At 38.0% G+C, this 15,387-nt stretch overlaps 1 protein-coding gene across 5 annotated transcripts in view; it reads right to left on the bottom strand.

The window, feature by feature from the left end:
- Positions 1 to 9: 9 nt before the first annotated feature.
- The window catches only part of LOC125611173 (E3 ubiquitin-protein ligase SMURF1-like), a 75,186-nt gene continuing 59,808 nt past the window's right edge, over positions 10 to 15,387 (bottom strand). For 3 of the 5 annotated variants that reach the window (XR_007341303.1, XR_007341304.1, XR_007341302.1), the window contains exons 2-5: positions 3,991 to 4,029; positions 2,801 to 2,909; positions 1,336 to 1,469; positions 11 to 1,190 (exon numbers count right to left, since the gene is read on the bottom strand). Coding sequence is in view for 2 of the 5 variants with exons in the window: in XM_048785219.1 (XP_048641176.1) it covers positions 1,078 to 1,190; positions 1,336 to 1,469; positions 2,801 to 2,909; positions 3,991 to 4,029 (395 nt within the window). In the remaining 3 variants the exon portion in view is untranslated. Of the gene's footprint in view, positions 1,191 to 1,335; positions 1,470 to 2,800; positions 2,910 to 3,990; positions 4,030 to 15,387 lie in introns of all 5 variants that reach the window. The other 2 variants (XM_048785219.1, XM_048785220.1) reach the window with 1 other exon arrangement.

Below are 15,387 nucleotides of genomic sequence, written 5' to 3'. Positions count from 1 at the left end.
TGGGTGNAAAAAAAAAAAAAAAAAAAAAAAAACCAAGGCATGTGTACACACACACACACACACACACACAGCCTTGTGATTTCAATATGCTGGATTTTACTCCAGTAGCTGCATACACCACAGCCACCTGGACAGTCCCTGAAAATGTACAGCAGAAAAGGTGATGGGGTTCTTAAGTTCTCCATAAAGTAACAACGCAAAATTCAGTTCCTTTAACTTACTTTATCTATTAAGGGAATTATGACTCATGTTTAATAAGGACAACACGCTTTCATTATCTGCAAAATTTAGACCTCAGTATTTACACTCTTACTTTACTATGAACAACACAACATTTATGAAGTCGTTTCAGTTGTTTCCCACTGGCACATCCCTCCCCCAAATAAAGGAAGAAATCGCAAATGGAAAAGCAGTTAAGTGAGAACTTTTTCATTATGATCATGTTCGGAACATGTACGCGCTGTTCATTAGACTTGGCTCAGGTCTACCTAAGACAAAACCCAAAAGACAGGAGTCATAAAGTCACTCTGCTGCTGTGAGACCATTTTCTTTGATTCCTTTCGATGCAAACAGTCATCACCAGCCTTACCTAAAATACTGATAAAAATAGGTATGTAATAGAATGAGCTTCTAAAGAGATAAATCACTTCCTACAGAATGCCAAGAGTCAACACTGTAGCATTAGCACATTTAAATCTTTCTCTCTACATAATCCGATTCTTGACTTTATAATTTACATTATATACGAAATTCATCACAAATCCTCTTTGCTTTTTACATATAAGGGAGGGGGGGCTTCTCAAAGAAACTATGGCCCCAGTTCTTGCATATGTGGCCACCATTCTCAATCCTTGAATAATACAATGACATATTAATTGTCCACTAATGTGATGATCAGAATGACATTTAAAATTATAATCTCAAATCTTTCTGTACATGTGTAAACAACAGGATGAAGGCAGTTTGATAAATAAACAACACCACACACGATACAACCTTTCAGAGATGGCCCATATATGGTCTGTCCTTAGAAGTACGTCAATGCCTACGTGTGCTCCTCTGAGGACAAGCTGAGTGTTATGTTCTGTAAGAGCATCCCTTTATACAGATGAGAAAGTTCTTACCCACTATTTGGCCACGAACTGCATCAGTATCTGAGGGATTTAGTTTGCATAGATCCAAACGCTGGTCTGCAAACAAACAATTCAAAACTTAACCCAAGGAACGTTAACTAGGGGGAGGCAGGAATTCTGTATTCAGCATTCAAAAAAAAAAAAGATGCCTCCTAAGGTTTCTTCAGTTGCAATAAGAGGCAGAAGAGCATTTGGTTCTTACAGCCAGTATCTTTTAATCTGCTGATGGCATTGGAGAGCAGCCGCACGCAACCCAGGAAGCCAGCTCCCTGTTTCTTGTGAATTTTCTTGTGGTTCCATACGCTGATGGTTATAGAATCTGTTTTCCCAACGTATCTGAAAAGAAAATGCAAACTCGTTTTAATTGTATTTCTGAATTATGATAATATCATTGAAATTTTATGTGATTGATTTAAGGATTCTTATAAAGTAAAGCTGACTCTATAGCCTGCATGTGACAGATATTCGATAAATATACCCACTACTAACTATAAGAAGCTGGGGGGAAAGATCATGCCCAGTTATGCGAGAAGCAGGTGTAGATCACCCTATGTTCCTATAATGCTATAAAGAGGTTCACTGTATTCTAATACTTCCATAGGACAGTGACATGTTCATAAGTACTCACCAATTGGACATAACAAGTAAAACTAGTTCATAACAAGGCACTCCTTATAAACTACCAAAAGTATACAAAAAGCACACTAAGACATGAAAGTCCCCCTCATTCTCAGTGTGAGTCAACTATAGAGACCAACTTTCAGGACAAGAGGTTACAATCACTTTCCAAGTCATTTCTGGACCCGTCAAGTAGCTGAAACTAAACTTTAGGATATAACTACTACTAAAAATCTGACCCAAATATACACAATAACAGTTTGCTAATTAATCAGTATTACTTTGATGAAAGTTTCTTTTGGGTACTAGGGATTGAACCCAGGGGTGCTTAACCACTGAGCCATACCCCCAGCCCTTTTTTATATTTTATTTAGAGACACATTTTCACTGAGTTGCTTAGGGCTTCAATAATTGCTGAGGCTGCCTTTGAACTCATGATCCTCCTGCCTCATCCTCCCAAGCCTCTAAGATTATAGGTGTGTACCACGGTGTTCAGCCACTTTAACGAAAACGCAAACACAGGTACATATAAAATAGTGATCTTCAAAGTGCAATTCCATTCTTGAATGAATATACAAAATTGTCTGCTTATATATGTTTGATCATGGGCTTATATACGTTGGATTATGCAAAACTAAATTTTATTCTGCAGAAAATTTCTCTGTATTAAAAAAGCAAAATGTTTTTAAAATCAACAGAACTATGTGATCCTAATAATGCATTTTTTTAGGTTAAAAACTACAACTAGATTTAGGGTTTCACTGAAAAACATGCTCTTTCCTGCTAAAATGACCAGGAGATTGAAAAGTCTGAGGATCATCATTACAGTAAGAAACCATCAAAATCTCTGCAAACACCAAGTGAAAGACCTCCCAAGTACTAAAAGTGTAAAATTTGGTGAGATGTATTTGTTTCACCATTTACTTGTTATCATTCACAAGTTAGCAACTCCCCCCTCCCCCACACCAACGTTCTTCCCTAAACGCTCCTATTCCATGGAGACACCCACTCCCTGCTTTCCCTAAGTGGCTCACAGGCCTCCAACTCACAGATCATAGTGCTGGTTCCACTTTGGGTCCAATGTGTTTTTCACAGTGTCGGTTGAGTGGCACTGCCCAGAGCCGTCCACAACAATCTTAGCAAAGGGGTCAGGGAGTCCTAGAGGAGAGAGGACAGCCACAGCGGGATGAGAAGAGTCACAGACAACCTCTTTCAGGCTAGAGGGAGCTACAAGGTCAGTTAGCAGGGCAGAAGATTGTCCTGGGACTTTATTCTCTGATCTAAGATTAGTTTCAACTGGCAAAGTAAATGATTGCTATTTAGCTTTCTGAGAGAGACACCCTGTGTGTTTTCACTCTCTGATGTTTAGAGGACAGAAAACTATAAAAATGGGTTTAAATTCAAATAAATTTCCATCTCTGCTGACCACTAAGGGGGGTTAATTAAATGGAGGGAAAGGTATCTGTAGTTCATTGTATTTATGCTTTCTAAAAATAGTAGTACCCAGGAATCTCAGTCTGTCTTACCTATGGAATGTCTTACCTACCTTAATTTGGTAAGTCCCTAAATATCAGCGTATGAATCAGACAGGTTTATGGGATCAGACAGGTGGTGAAGTGTGAGGGTTCTGGAGATAGACCTGGAAGTGATCCACAGCTTTGGAGCTTCCCAGATACTTGGATAAAGTCTTTGAGCCTAAGATTCATCTCTAAAGTGTGAATAATACCACTTAAGAGCTGAGCCGTGATCTTGGGAGGATCAGAAAGTGTGAAGAATTTAACACTGCAGGCATCTACTTGACAGTAGGTGAATTTCTTACATTAAGGAGTGATTTCTTCCTTTAGGACTCTCTATTTTTTACAATGCTTTGAATTATGGGTCTTTAAAAATGTGATTTAATTTAGAAAACTGGATTAATAATTCTACTCAAGCCAACTATTTTACAGGAAAATGTCTCATTTATTCTTGGGAAAAAAACACTTTGTTCAACAGAAAGCAAAACCCTCTAAATAAGGAGGCAGAGAGCCCAGGTATGACATGCAGTTTTTCTGGTATGATTTAAAAATTCTGTGTTTTTGAGCAAGGGAGCCCCTGCGCGGTAGTTGACTGGGAAACCAAGTTTCTCAAACCATGTATTTTTATTCCAAGGCTTTTAGGAGAATACACCCAGTGTTTTTTATAAAGGTTAAAATTTCAGAAATACATGATATTATAAGAGCAAAAATGGGTGTTTACTTACTGAAGAAGTCTTTCTTTGCAAGGTTCTTGGCACATAATACTAAAAACAAACAAAAAAATACTAGGATTAGCATTTATGGACAAGATTTCCACCATCGCTAGTCTGTATTTGCAATAGAAAAACAAAGATTTTAAAGATCATCTTTGCCAATAATTTGTCTTTCAAATTTAGTACCACATTAAACAAAACCCCAGCAACGACCTAAAACGTAAAGTACTTTCTCCTCAAATTAGAGACCAACTATAACTAATCTAAAATGCTTTAGTTTAAATTTAAAATTATACTTAAACAGAGCTGGATTTATCAATATGTTCTTAAACTACATAGGAGCCCATAAAAACCAATTCAAATAAGGAAATAAAGACCTGAAACATTTACCTTTATAGCTAGCTATTGCTAACAACAGTGAAAGGAACTAGGCATTTTTGGTGTTCTGATGAATTTTTTTTTTTTTTAAGTGAGGTGCTCTGAACCCAAGGTCTTATACAAGCTAAGTATACGTTTTACCACTGAGCTGTATCCCCAGCCAATAATGTGATTTTATAAACATAAAGTTTGGTATGTGGAAGAATAGAAAGCAAGAGGAGAAGGGTAAAATATATATATATATATATATATATATATATATATATACACACACACACACACACACACACCAGGGTGTTGTGAAAAACAAAAGACAAAATGTATGCTAAGAATCTAGCACAGTGTTGGTATATAAAAGAATGCAATTAATAGTGATATTCTTTCATTCATGAGGTAGTATCAGTTGCCATTAAAAAGCTTTGTCAAGGAAGAATATACAATGCACTCTCTTCTTTTGTACTGCTTCACAAATTTTGCTAATTTTTAAGAATACGTTTATGACTAGGAATGTAGTTCAGCAATATGTGTGTGCCTAGCATCCTTGAGAGTCTGGGTTTAATTCCCAGTACAGAAAAAAAAAAAAAAAAAGAAAAGAAAAGAGAGAGAGAAAGAGAGAGAGAGAGAGAATATAAAGTTTAAGAATTTATAAATATTATTTTACAAAAAATATATTCACATAATATTTATTGTACAAACTTTTGCTCTTTACATAACAGCTTTATTTATATGTAATTCATACACCATATAATTCACCCATTTAAAGCATATAATTCAGTGATTTCTAGTGTACTCATGGAGTTGAACAACCATCACAATAAATTTTAAAACATTTTCATCCTCCCCCAAAAGACATACTACACCCAGGCACAGCTGCTCTCCATTTAACCTCAAGCTCTCCAGCCCTAGGCAACCACTAACCTACTTTGTGTCTGAGATTCTGCCTATTTTGAACATTTCACATGAATGGGATCATGTGATACATGATCTTCTATGACTGGCTTCTTTCCCTCAGCAGGGTGTCTTGGAGGTTTGCCTCCCTAGCATGAGTCAGTGGCCATCCCTCTGTATAACTGAGTAATCCTCTGTATGGATATACCACAACTTCTTTTTTACTCATTAGCAGATGGACATTGGGTTGTTTCAACTTCTTGGCTAATTATACATAATCCTGTACCTGCTGTTTTATAGTCATGTTTTCTCTTCATTATAAACCTGTGAGTGAAGTTCCTGGAGGGACAATAAGGTAACTGCATGTCTAACATTTTGAGGAGCTACCAGGCTGTTCCCCAGAGTCTGCACCACGCTACGTTCCTGCCAGCTGTGTCTGAGGGCCCCACTCACTCTTCATCCTCCTTAATATTTGTTAGTGTCTCGGTGATTTTCCATCTCTGTGGTTTTGATTTGCATTTCTCTGATGACTGAAGCCTTTGAGCATCTTTTCATGTGCTTATTAGCTATTGGTATGTCTTCTTAGGAGAAATTACTTGTCCATTCTCTTCTCCACTTCTAAAAATCCTTATCAACTATAAGATTATTTTCTCCCATCCTGTAGGTTATCTCTTTCTTTATGGTATCCTTTGAAGCACCCAAGTTTTAAATTTTTAACTAAATCAAATTGATCTATTTTCTTCAGTTGTATGTGCTTTTGATGTCATATCTAAGGCAACTGCCTAACCCAAGGTCTTGAAGATTCACTTCTCCTATATTTTCTTGTAACAGTTTAATGGTCTAGGTGCTGTGGAAACCCAGCCTGGCAGCCCTCGAAACATTAAACATGCCGTTAACCTTACTGTCCCCGGGGAACTTCACTCATGTTTATAATGAAGAGAAATCAATCATGTCTAAATAATAACTTGTGTGGGATTATTTATAATAGCTAAGAAGCAGAAATAACCCAGATGCTCATTAGCTGACGGATAGGACTCATCTGTTAGCTCTTAACTACTCCTTTAGGTCTAGGATCCATTTTGAGGTTTTGTTTTGTTTTTTTTTAAGGGTGTGAACTGGTCCAGCTTCATTCTCTAACCAGGGAATCTCCAGTTGTACCAACACCATTTGTTGAAAAGACTGTTCTTTCCCACTGACTGGTCTTGGCATCCTTGTTGTGGTCTCTGAGTTCTATTTCACCGATCCACAAGTCTCTTCTCATGCTGGGACCACACTCTCTTAATTACTATAACTTTTTAGTAGCATGGATCTTCTATCATTGCTCTTCTTTTTCAAGACTGATTTTGCTATTCTGAATCTGTTGAGTTTCCACATGAATTTTAGAATCAGCCAATGCCATCTGGGACTCAATAAGGACTGGACTAAATCTGCAGGTGAATTTTGAAAGCACTTATCTTAATAATATGAAATCTTATTATCTTAATAATATGAAATCTCTGTATCCACATGTAATTTCTTCCATTTATTTAAGATCTTTTTTTTCAATACTTTCAGCTTTGTTTTGTAGTTTTCAGAGTATCCATTTTGCACCTCTGTTAAATTTATTCTTATTTTATTTATTTTTTATGCTGCGGCATGATGAATTGTTTTCTTAATTTCATTTTCTGACTGTTCATTGACTATGTGCAGAAAAACAATTGATTTTAGTATATTTAACTTGTACCTCACAACCTTGCTGAACTCATTAATTAGCTCTAACACTTCTTTGTGGATTCCTTTGCATTTTCTACATGTGAAATCATGTCATCTGAAAATATATTTATTTCTTTCCAATCTGAATGCCTTTCTTCTCTTACCTAATTCCACAGTGCCTTCAGTACAATACTGATTACAACTGGTAGAAATCCTTGTCTGTTCTTGATCTTAAACTTCAAATTTTCAATCAGTGGAGCATGTGTGAGCTATTGGTTTTCAATAGATGCCCTTTATTAGGCTGAAAATTTTTTCTTCTATTCCTAGTGTCAGTATTAAATGTTCTAACCATATAATGGTGTGACATTTTGTCAAGTGCTTTTTCTGCATCTACCAAGACTTTCATTCAGTGTTTGCCTTTAACTATTGATAATGTTATTACATTAATTGATTTTCATATGTTGAGCCAACCTTACAATTCTGAGAGAAATTCTACTTGATAGTAATTCATAATCCTTTTAATACTCTGCTGTATTCATTTTGCTAGTATTTTGTCAAGGAATTTTGCATTTCTATATCCACCAGTATCTGGGTCCTCGTTTTTGTAAGAGCGGGTACCACACTGCTTCTGAATGCAACGACTCCGGTCCCACATTTCAAAAACATTATTCTGTGTTTGTATTTACAAGGCTAGTGATGTTGTAATTTAATGCTCATTCCAGTGGAATTTGGTTACATCATAAAATGGAGAAGGTCTTAGTAATATTAGCACAAAGAAAATTTTGCCTCAATTTTGTGTAAAGGTCATTTAGGGTCATTCTGAATCTTGTTTAAAGGCATATGATCCCGCCTACTAAAATAATTTTGTGGTCTTAAGATATAATTATCTTTGTCTACTCTAGGAGGTTATAATAATAGAAGATAATTCATTAGACAGTATAAAATTCCACTCTATCTAGATCTAGCCACTCCTTTCTAAACAAATAAGTTTAGGTACCAGTTATGCATGAGGTTCTGGGGATACAACAAAGAATAAAAGAGATATTTATTCTTAGAGAAAATGAAGCTTATTTTCCAGCGGAGATCACTGCACGGTTGCTTCAGCCCAATCTCTGAAGTGCCCCTTGACCTTGGCCACATCCCGTCTCTTGCAGCCCATGATTTCCTAACCACCACCATAGCTCTCCTAACATTGGGGATACGACAAGAACAAATTACACAATGTTCACTAAACATCTGAAATCGTGGAAGGAAAATGTCTTGCTCACAAAAGATGGGGTCATAAGAATGCCACCTGTGGCGTCACACACTCCCAGAATGAGCCACAATGACAGAAATTTAGTACTTTATTCTATCTTGAGATAGAAACTTCTGCTAGAAACTTCTGCTGTATTTTTTTTTTTTTACTCTCCCCTCTCTTTATGTGTCCTATTTTTTTTTTCCCCTTCTGTCTCTTGAATTTGTCCTTTCTTATCTTGATATCCACTCTCCTATCTTTAGCTTCATCTACTCAAAACAGGGCCCTCCTGCCTGAAGCTTCACAAGTCTCCAAGCTGCTGGATCATTCTTTGTTTTTCCCTCTCTTTTTCTTTGGAGACAGGGTCTCCCTGTTACCCAGGCTGGTCTAAATTGATGGACTTAAGGGATCCTCCCACCTCAGCCTTCTGAGGAGCTGGCACTCCAGGCCAGTACCATCACACCCAGTGGAGCAATTTTCATGTTCTTAGGCTTAAAAAACTATCTAATAGCTGTGATCTCTGAAACTCCAAAATCTAAATTTCTGCCTGGGTTTTAAGGTTTCCCATTCCCAACTATCCCTTTTATTTCCTGTTCTTCCTCATGGTCTACTTGGATTCACTCCCCCTCCTGTCTAGCCCAGAGGTTCAGCCTTGTTCCTTAACCCACCTGACAACACCTAGTGAAGCCTCCTTCAGGCCCATGTTTCCCAAATGACACTCTGTGATCACGTTTCTACTAGGGCCAGACAAAAAAATAAGGACACCGTAGTGGAATTTTCACAAGACTGAACTAATGACTTGTAAATGACCTTTTTCCTGAGGTTCTATCTTTCCTTTTTTTTATTTTTTTAATGTTAAAATATCCTCTCTTTAATGAAATGAGGTAATAAAACCTGTTGATAATTTTAACAATAACTTAGCCAAATAAAATAGTTCGAAATATTATATTGATACTCACATCTAAATGTTTGGAATAATCTGAAAATTACTACCCTGACTATGGATGATCTAGTCCCTCTTTTTAGTGCAATTTACTTTAAGAACCGCAGAGTTTAGCACTCAACAACTTTCCATGGAAGTTGCTTGTCACCCCAACTAAAGTCCTCTGCAGGAGAAGTCAAAACCTCAAAACATATAAATGGCACATATAAATGTGGCACTGACCATGGGGATTTGATGATGAACTAAAAACAGAAAATAAGCCAAAGAATAACAATGATAGCAACAGAAAACTATGCTATTATTTCCATAGCTTTAAACATCTAAATAAAATATTGATTTATTAGAAAATATAACTTACTCACCCAGGAGACCTGTGAACATATGTGTTTGCTATCTACTTGATCTAGCTTTTAGGTCTAAAACTCACTTTTAAAATTTTCTCTGGGGAAAAAATCCTTTTAGATACAAAAAGGGGTAAGAACAGAATCCCTGCTAAAGAAGGGATTTTCTGCTTGTGAGTTTTACTACCACACCACATTCAAGACCACTGGCCCATAGCCATTGATCTGTCCATTCTGATACAAGTCAGGAAATCTTCAGATTTGTATTAGAAGGAAAAAAAAAAAAAAAAAAACAACACTGCAGTTATATCAATAGACTTGAAATGCCAAAGAACTCAAGCCCATGCACCTGTACCAGAACAAAACTGCATTCTATTATCTGCTCACTAAAACACTTTTTTCCGGTCCTTCTCAATCCACAACTACACACATTCTCAACTCTTCAGGCACCATTACACGATAAGATAATTTTCCTTTTCAGGGGAAACTTGTCTATGTTAACAAAATAGTCTAGCAATCACCAGCCCACCCTATTGACATCAGAGGGTGGGGTGAGTCTCTGGTGAAGTCTCTGGTAAAGTGAGTAACAATCCTCAGATGGGTTTCCAAAATACATCCTTGCTTAAAATATGGAAGTCATATGCTCATCTTCTATAAGTGTATTTAATTCCAAATAAACAACAAATTTATGTGAATTATTGGAAACCAGAGATGTGACAGAGTTCAAATCATACCCCAAGCCATGCAGGGTACGCTCCAAGGACTGAGCTAAGGCGCCTGTCCCTCCACTTATCCCTATGTCACCTCTAGCAGCAAATACTGTACTACCTGTGCTTCCGCATAGGCTAAAAAGCACTTTTATATACATCACCCTCTAGTTACTCTCAGGATGGGGCAAGTGAACGTACAGAGCAGGTGTCCTTTTCTCCCACTTTATGGGTGAAAGTATGATGGCTCAGAAAGCAGGGGGCTGGGTGGTGGTCAGAGACAGAGCATTTGCTTAGCATCACTAGGTTCTGGGTTCAATCCCCAGCATTGCAGAAAGGATGGAAGGAAGGGAGAGAGGGAAGGAGAGAGGGAAGAAGGAAGGGAGGGAAGAAAAGGAAAGGGATNGAGTGTATCTTTTCCCACATCTTCACCAGCATTTTTGATAACTGCCATTCTGGTGAGTGTGAGGTGAAAATCTTAGTTTTGATTTGCATTGCCATGATTGCTAGAGATGTTGATTATTTTTTTCATATATTTGTTGCCCACTTATGTTTCCTTTTTTGGTGGGGGAGCGGAGAGTAAGGGCGAGAAGAAAGGGGAGGGGATGGGAGAGGAGAGGAGAGGAAGGGGAAGGTAGAAAAGAAAGAATGAATCAATAAGGACTCAGAATCTGACCTAGGTACCTCCTTCCCACCTCCAGCCACTATGCCTTCTTAACCTCTTTCTTGCTCAACACTGTATCCCTAGGACGTGGCACATAGAGGTGACTTTAAAAAGATTTGCTGAATATGAATTAGGTAACAGCTTTTTTAAAACTACCCAATTCCCCCCTGGAATATAAGCTACAAGAAGGCAGAGGGTCTGCTCAGCCATTACATCCCCACCGTGGAGCAGGGCCTGCCATAAATTAGTGAGTGCTCAATAAATGTGTGTTGAAATCAATGAATAACTGCTTGATCCACTGGAGTGAGTGCGATTGCTCTGCCAGCGCCTCCCCTGTGATCTGCCTGCTATGGCTGCTCCAAGACGCTGCTGCCTGGCAGAGTCACTCTTCAGAGCAACTTGATGCTATTGCACAAGGTATCCTAGTGACATTTGGCACTAAGAAAAAGAATGCTCTGCTGTTTTAAACTAGAGGTCCTGTTACAATGGGGGAAATGAGATATGTGTCAAAAAGAAGTAATGAAGTCCTACAGACATTTGGAACTCCATTTTAATAAACTGTCATGAGTGGACAAAGTCATTTTTACATCTTAAGGAAGAATCTCCAAGGATCTGTGAGGCCATTACAGTCCAAGAAAATTTATAACTGAGGTTCATACTTAATCTTTAAATCTTACTTTTTTGTCTTGCCTGCAGGGCTGGGGATTGGAACACAGGTCCCCAAATTTTACTTTAAAAATGTTGCTTCCCCACCCACATCTGCCCCCACAGACTCCACAGCGCCTCAGCAGGTGAGCCCTCCTGGTGAAGACAGACGCCAGGCCCCACAGGAAACAATTTCTAAAGCTGCTGTTCCTTGTTTGATTTCTTCCCAAGTATCACCACCAACCAACACCTTAACTCTGGAAGAAAAGAAATGTGTCCCATTTAGAGCCTGTCTCTATAGGACAGTTGATTTTTTTAAAAAAATATTTTTATATATTTATTTTTTAGATGTTGATAAATCCTTATTTTATTCATTTATTTATATGTGGTGCCGAGAATCGTACCCAGTGCCACACACATGCTAGGCAAGCACTCTACCACTAAGCTACAACCCCAGCACTTTTTTTTTTTTTAATTAAAGCATTATACATAGTAGTTGGGTTAGCAGTGATAGTTTTGACAGTCATACATGCATAGATTTGATTCACTCCATTTCAGTCCCTGCCCTCTACCTTCCCTCCCCGTTTTCCTCCTCCTTCTGCTGATCTTCCCTCACTTTATTATTTTTGATTGGTGCCTTTTACATATACCTAAAGGTGGAATTCCCTGTGGAATATTCCTATATGCACATGGCATGATTTTGTCAAATTCCTTTTGCATTTCCTCCCCTTTCCCCCCACTTCCTCCCTCTCTCACAATCTCTTCCTTCTACTCCATTGACCTTCCCTATATCTTTGTGATATCTGATCCCCTCCTTTCTTCCCTTATTTTTCTCTAGCTTCCACGTATGTGAGAAAACATTTGATTCTTGATTTTCTGAGTCTGGTGTATTTTACTTAACATAATGTTCTCCATTTCCATCCATTTTCCAGAAAATGCTATAATTCTATTCCTCTTTCCGGCTGAGTAAAACGTCACTGTGTATATACCCCGTGTTTCCTTAGTCCATTCATCTATGGATGGGCAGCTGGGATGGCTCCATAATTGATTCCTGGGAATGGTGCTGCTATAAAATGTGGCTGTATCACTACAGTATGCTGATTTAATTCTTCTGGATAAGAACCAAGGAGTGGGATAGCTGGGTCATATGGCGGTTCCATTCCTAGTTTTTTAAGGAATCTCCATACGACTTCTCAGGGTGGTTGTACTAATTTACAGTCCCACCTACAATATGTGAGTGTATCTTTTCCCACATCTTCACCAGCATTTTTGATAACTGCCATTCTGGTGAGTGTGAGGTGAAAATCTTAGTTTTGATTTGCATTGCCATGATTGCTAGAGATGTTGATTATTTTTTTCATATATTTGTTGCCCACTTATGTTTCCTTTTTTGGTGGGGGAGTATTAGGTAGTGAAGCCGGGGGTACTCAACCACTGAGCCACATCCCCAGCCCTATTTTGTATTTTTTATCTAAAGTCAGGGTCCCAATGAGTTGCTTAGTACCTTACTGTTGCTGAGGCTGGCTTTGAACTTGCTATCCTCCTGTCTCAGCCTCCCAAACTGCTTGGATTACAGGCATGCGTCACTGTGCCCCTGGCTATTTGTGTTTCTTTTGAGAAATGTTTGTTTAGTTCTTTTGCCCATTCATTGATAGGGTTATTTTGGATTTGTTGTTGTTGAGATTTTGAGCTCTTACATAAACCTGATGGGATGTTTCTCAACCATGTTGGAGTAGAACAAGCCATCAAAGGTCAGGGCCATTTTACGGATGGAAATATTTCCTCACCTTGAACCATAGGAAAATTTAGATTCCCATTGACAAAGTTTTGCCTAAATACTTACAATCCAAAAGCAACCAGTTCCTAGGTCACTTAGTTCTTTAATGCTGTCTCCCTATATGTTTATCTTCCCTTTCTATTGTCCCTTATTCAAACACTGTATAGATGACAATGTTTCTTAATTCCAACAATTCCTTCCCCAATGTCTAGTATCTCCTGAAAATAACACGGTAACTTTATCACCAGGAACTAAGCATTTTGCAATTTGAGCCTCCAACACTACCCTGGAGAGTAGAACTTCCCACACCACTGTGGGCACAGGCATCTGCCAGAAACATTCAATAAAACTTATCAACGGATAAGTTTGGAAATTTTGTTTCATGAAAAATTTTAAGTGCAATCTAGTTTCCTTTAGTGTAACTAATAATAGTAGCTAAAATTCATCAAATTCTTATGGTGTAAGCAGACACTACATATGCATGACCATGTTTACTTGACATCACAATTCCATGAGATAGTTAGTTATTCATGAGAAAACATGACCAACTACAGTTACAGAAAAAGCTGCTGCTTCTGGGTAGTGAATCTATTTGTGCTTTTTTTTGGTATCTGGGATTGAACCCAGGGGTGCTTAACCACTGAGCCACATCCCCAGCCCTTTTTCATATATTTTATTTAGAGAAAGGGTCTTGCTGAGTTACTTAGGGCCTCGCTACATTGCTGAGGCTGGCTTTTGAACTTTCGATCCTCCCACTTCAGCCTCCAAAGCCACTGGGGTTACAGGCTTGCGCCACCATGTGTGTTTAACCAACAGTTACCAATCACCAACCACACCTGGAGCTCTGTTCTAAACTGAGGAGCACAGGAACAAAAGCTTGTACTGGGGCTACTGCCCCTGCAGGAGGGTTTGGCTCCTTGGCAAACTGAACAAACATCACTTACTTTTTAACTTTTCCTAACTGCTTGAAATTGACTTCTCAAGCTCAGAATATCCTCCCAAGGTTGTATAGTATAAAACTAAACCTTTCCAGAAGAAAATGAACTGTAATTCCCAAAAGTCTGCCACTAGGTAAACTGAATTTGATCTTCACCCTAGAAGGGAACTGAATTAAATCTATCAACAGGAAATAATTCAGAGTGAACGGGAGAAGAACTCTACAAAATCCAAACATCCTCACTCTTAAAGACTTATCCATATAAATAAAGCTCCGTTCTTAAGATGCAGCCACTTTAAACAAGGTGATTTAGCTGAGAATAAAGGAAAAGCTGAGGATTTAGTGGGGAAAAGGCTAGAATTGAGAAAAGAAGTCATAATAATCAGACCAGACAAAACATGCAGGCAAGGGGAAGGGAGGCGGATGGGAAAGAGGAAACCACGAATTGAACTTGACCAAATCATGCTATTACATGTATGAACATGCCACAGTGAATTCCACCTTTACGTATATCTACAAAGTGCCAATTAAAAAAAAAAACAATAAATAAATAGAAGGAAAGCCAGTAGAGTGAAGGAAGGAAACCAGGGAGGAGAGGGAAAGAAGAAGTAAATAAATGCATTAGCATTTTCTCTCTCTTGGTCCCCGTCCTGCCAAAATAAGACATTATTAATGTCACATGTGGGAAGATCAACAGAAAATCTGAAGTGAAAAACTCAGAAAATACATAGTCTTCTAAAACAAAGTCCTTATTTCTTTCCTATTTATTACTTTATAGTGCTAGGTTCTATAACACTGAAGTATTTAATGATGTTATTTTTGCATGCTTTCATCATAAAATAGTTTGTAATTATTTATCATCGTTCAGGGAGTGGTATAAAGTCAGGGTAAAATAAGGCTCAATTTAGTGGAGAAAAATAGCAACTCAGAAACAATAAGCAACTGCTTAAGGTGATCCAACAAAGTCAGTGATGGGGATAAGAAATGATCAATACAAAGAACTCAAAAAATTAGACAATAAGATAACAAACAACCCAATCAACAAATGGGCCAAGGACCTGAACAGACACTTCTCAGAGGAGGACATACAGTCAATCAACAAGTACATGAAAAAATGCTCACCATCTCTAGCAGTCAGAGAAATGCAAATCAAAACCACCCTAAGATACCATCTCACTCCAGTAAGATTGGCAGCCATTA

The sequence above is a fragment of the Marmota marmota genome, unplaced genomic scaffold, assembly GCF_001458135.2.
Source record: "Marmota marmota marmota unplaced genomic scaffold, marMar, whole genome shotgun sequence".
NCBI classification, from domain to species: domain Eukaryota; kingdom Metazoa; phylum Chordata; class Mammalia; order Rodentia; family Sciuridae; genus Marmota; species Marmota marmota.
This window is presented reverse-complemented; position numbering and strand designations above follow the sequence as displayed.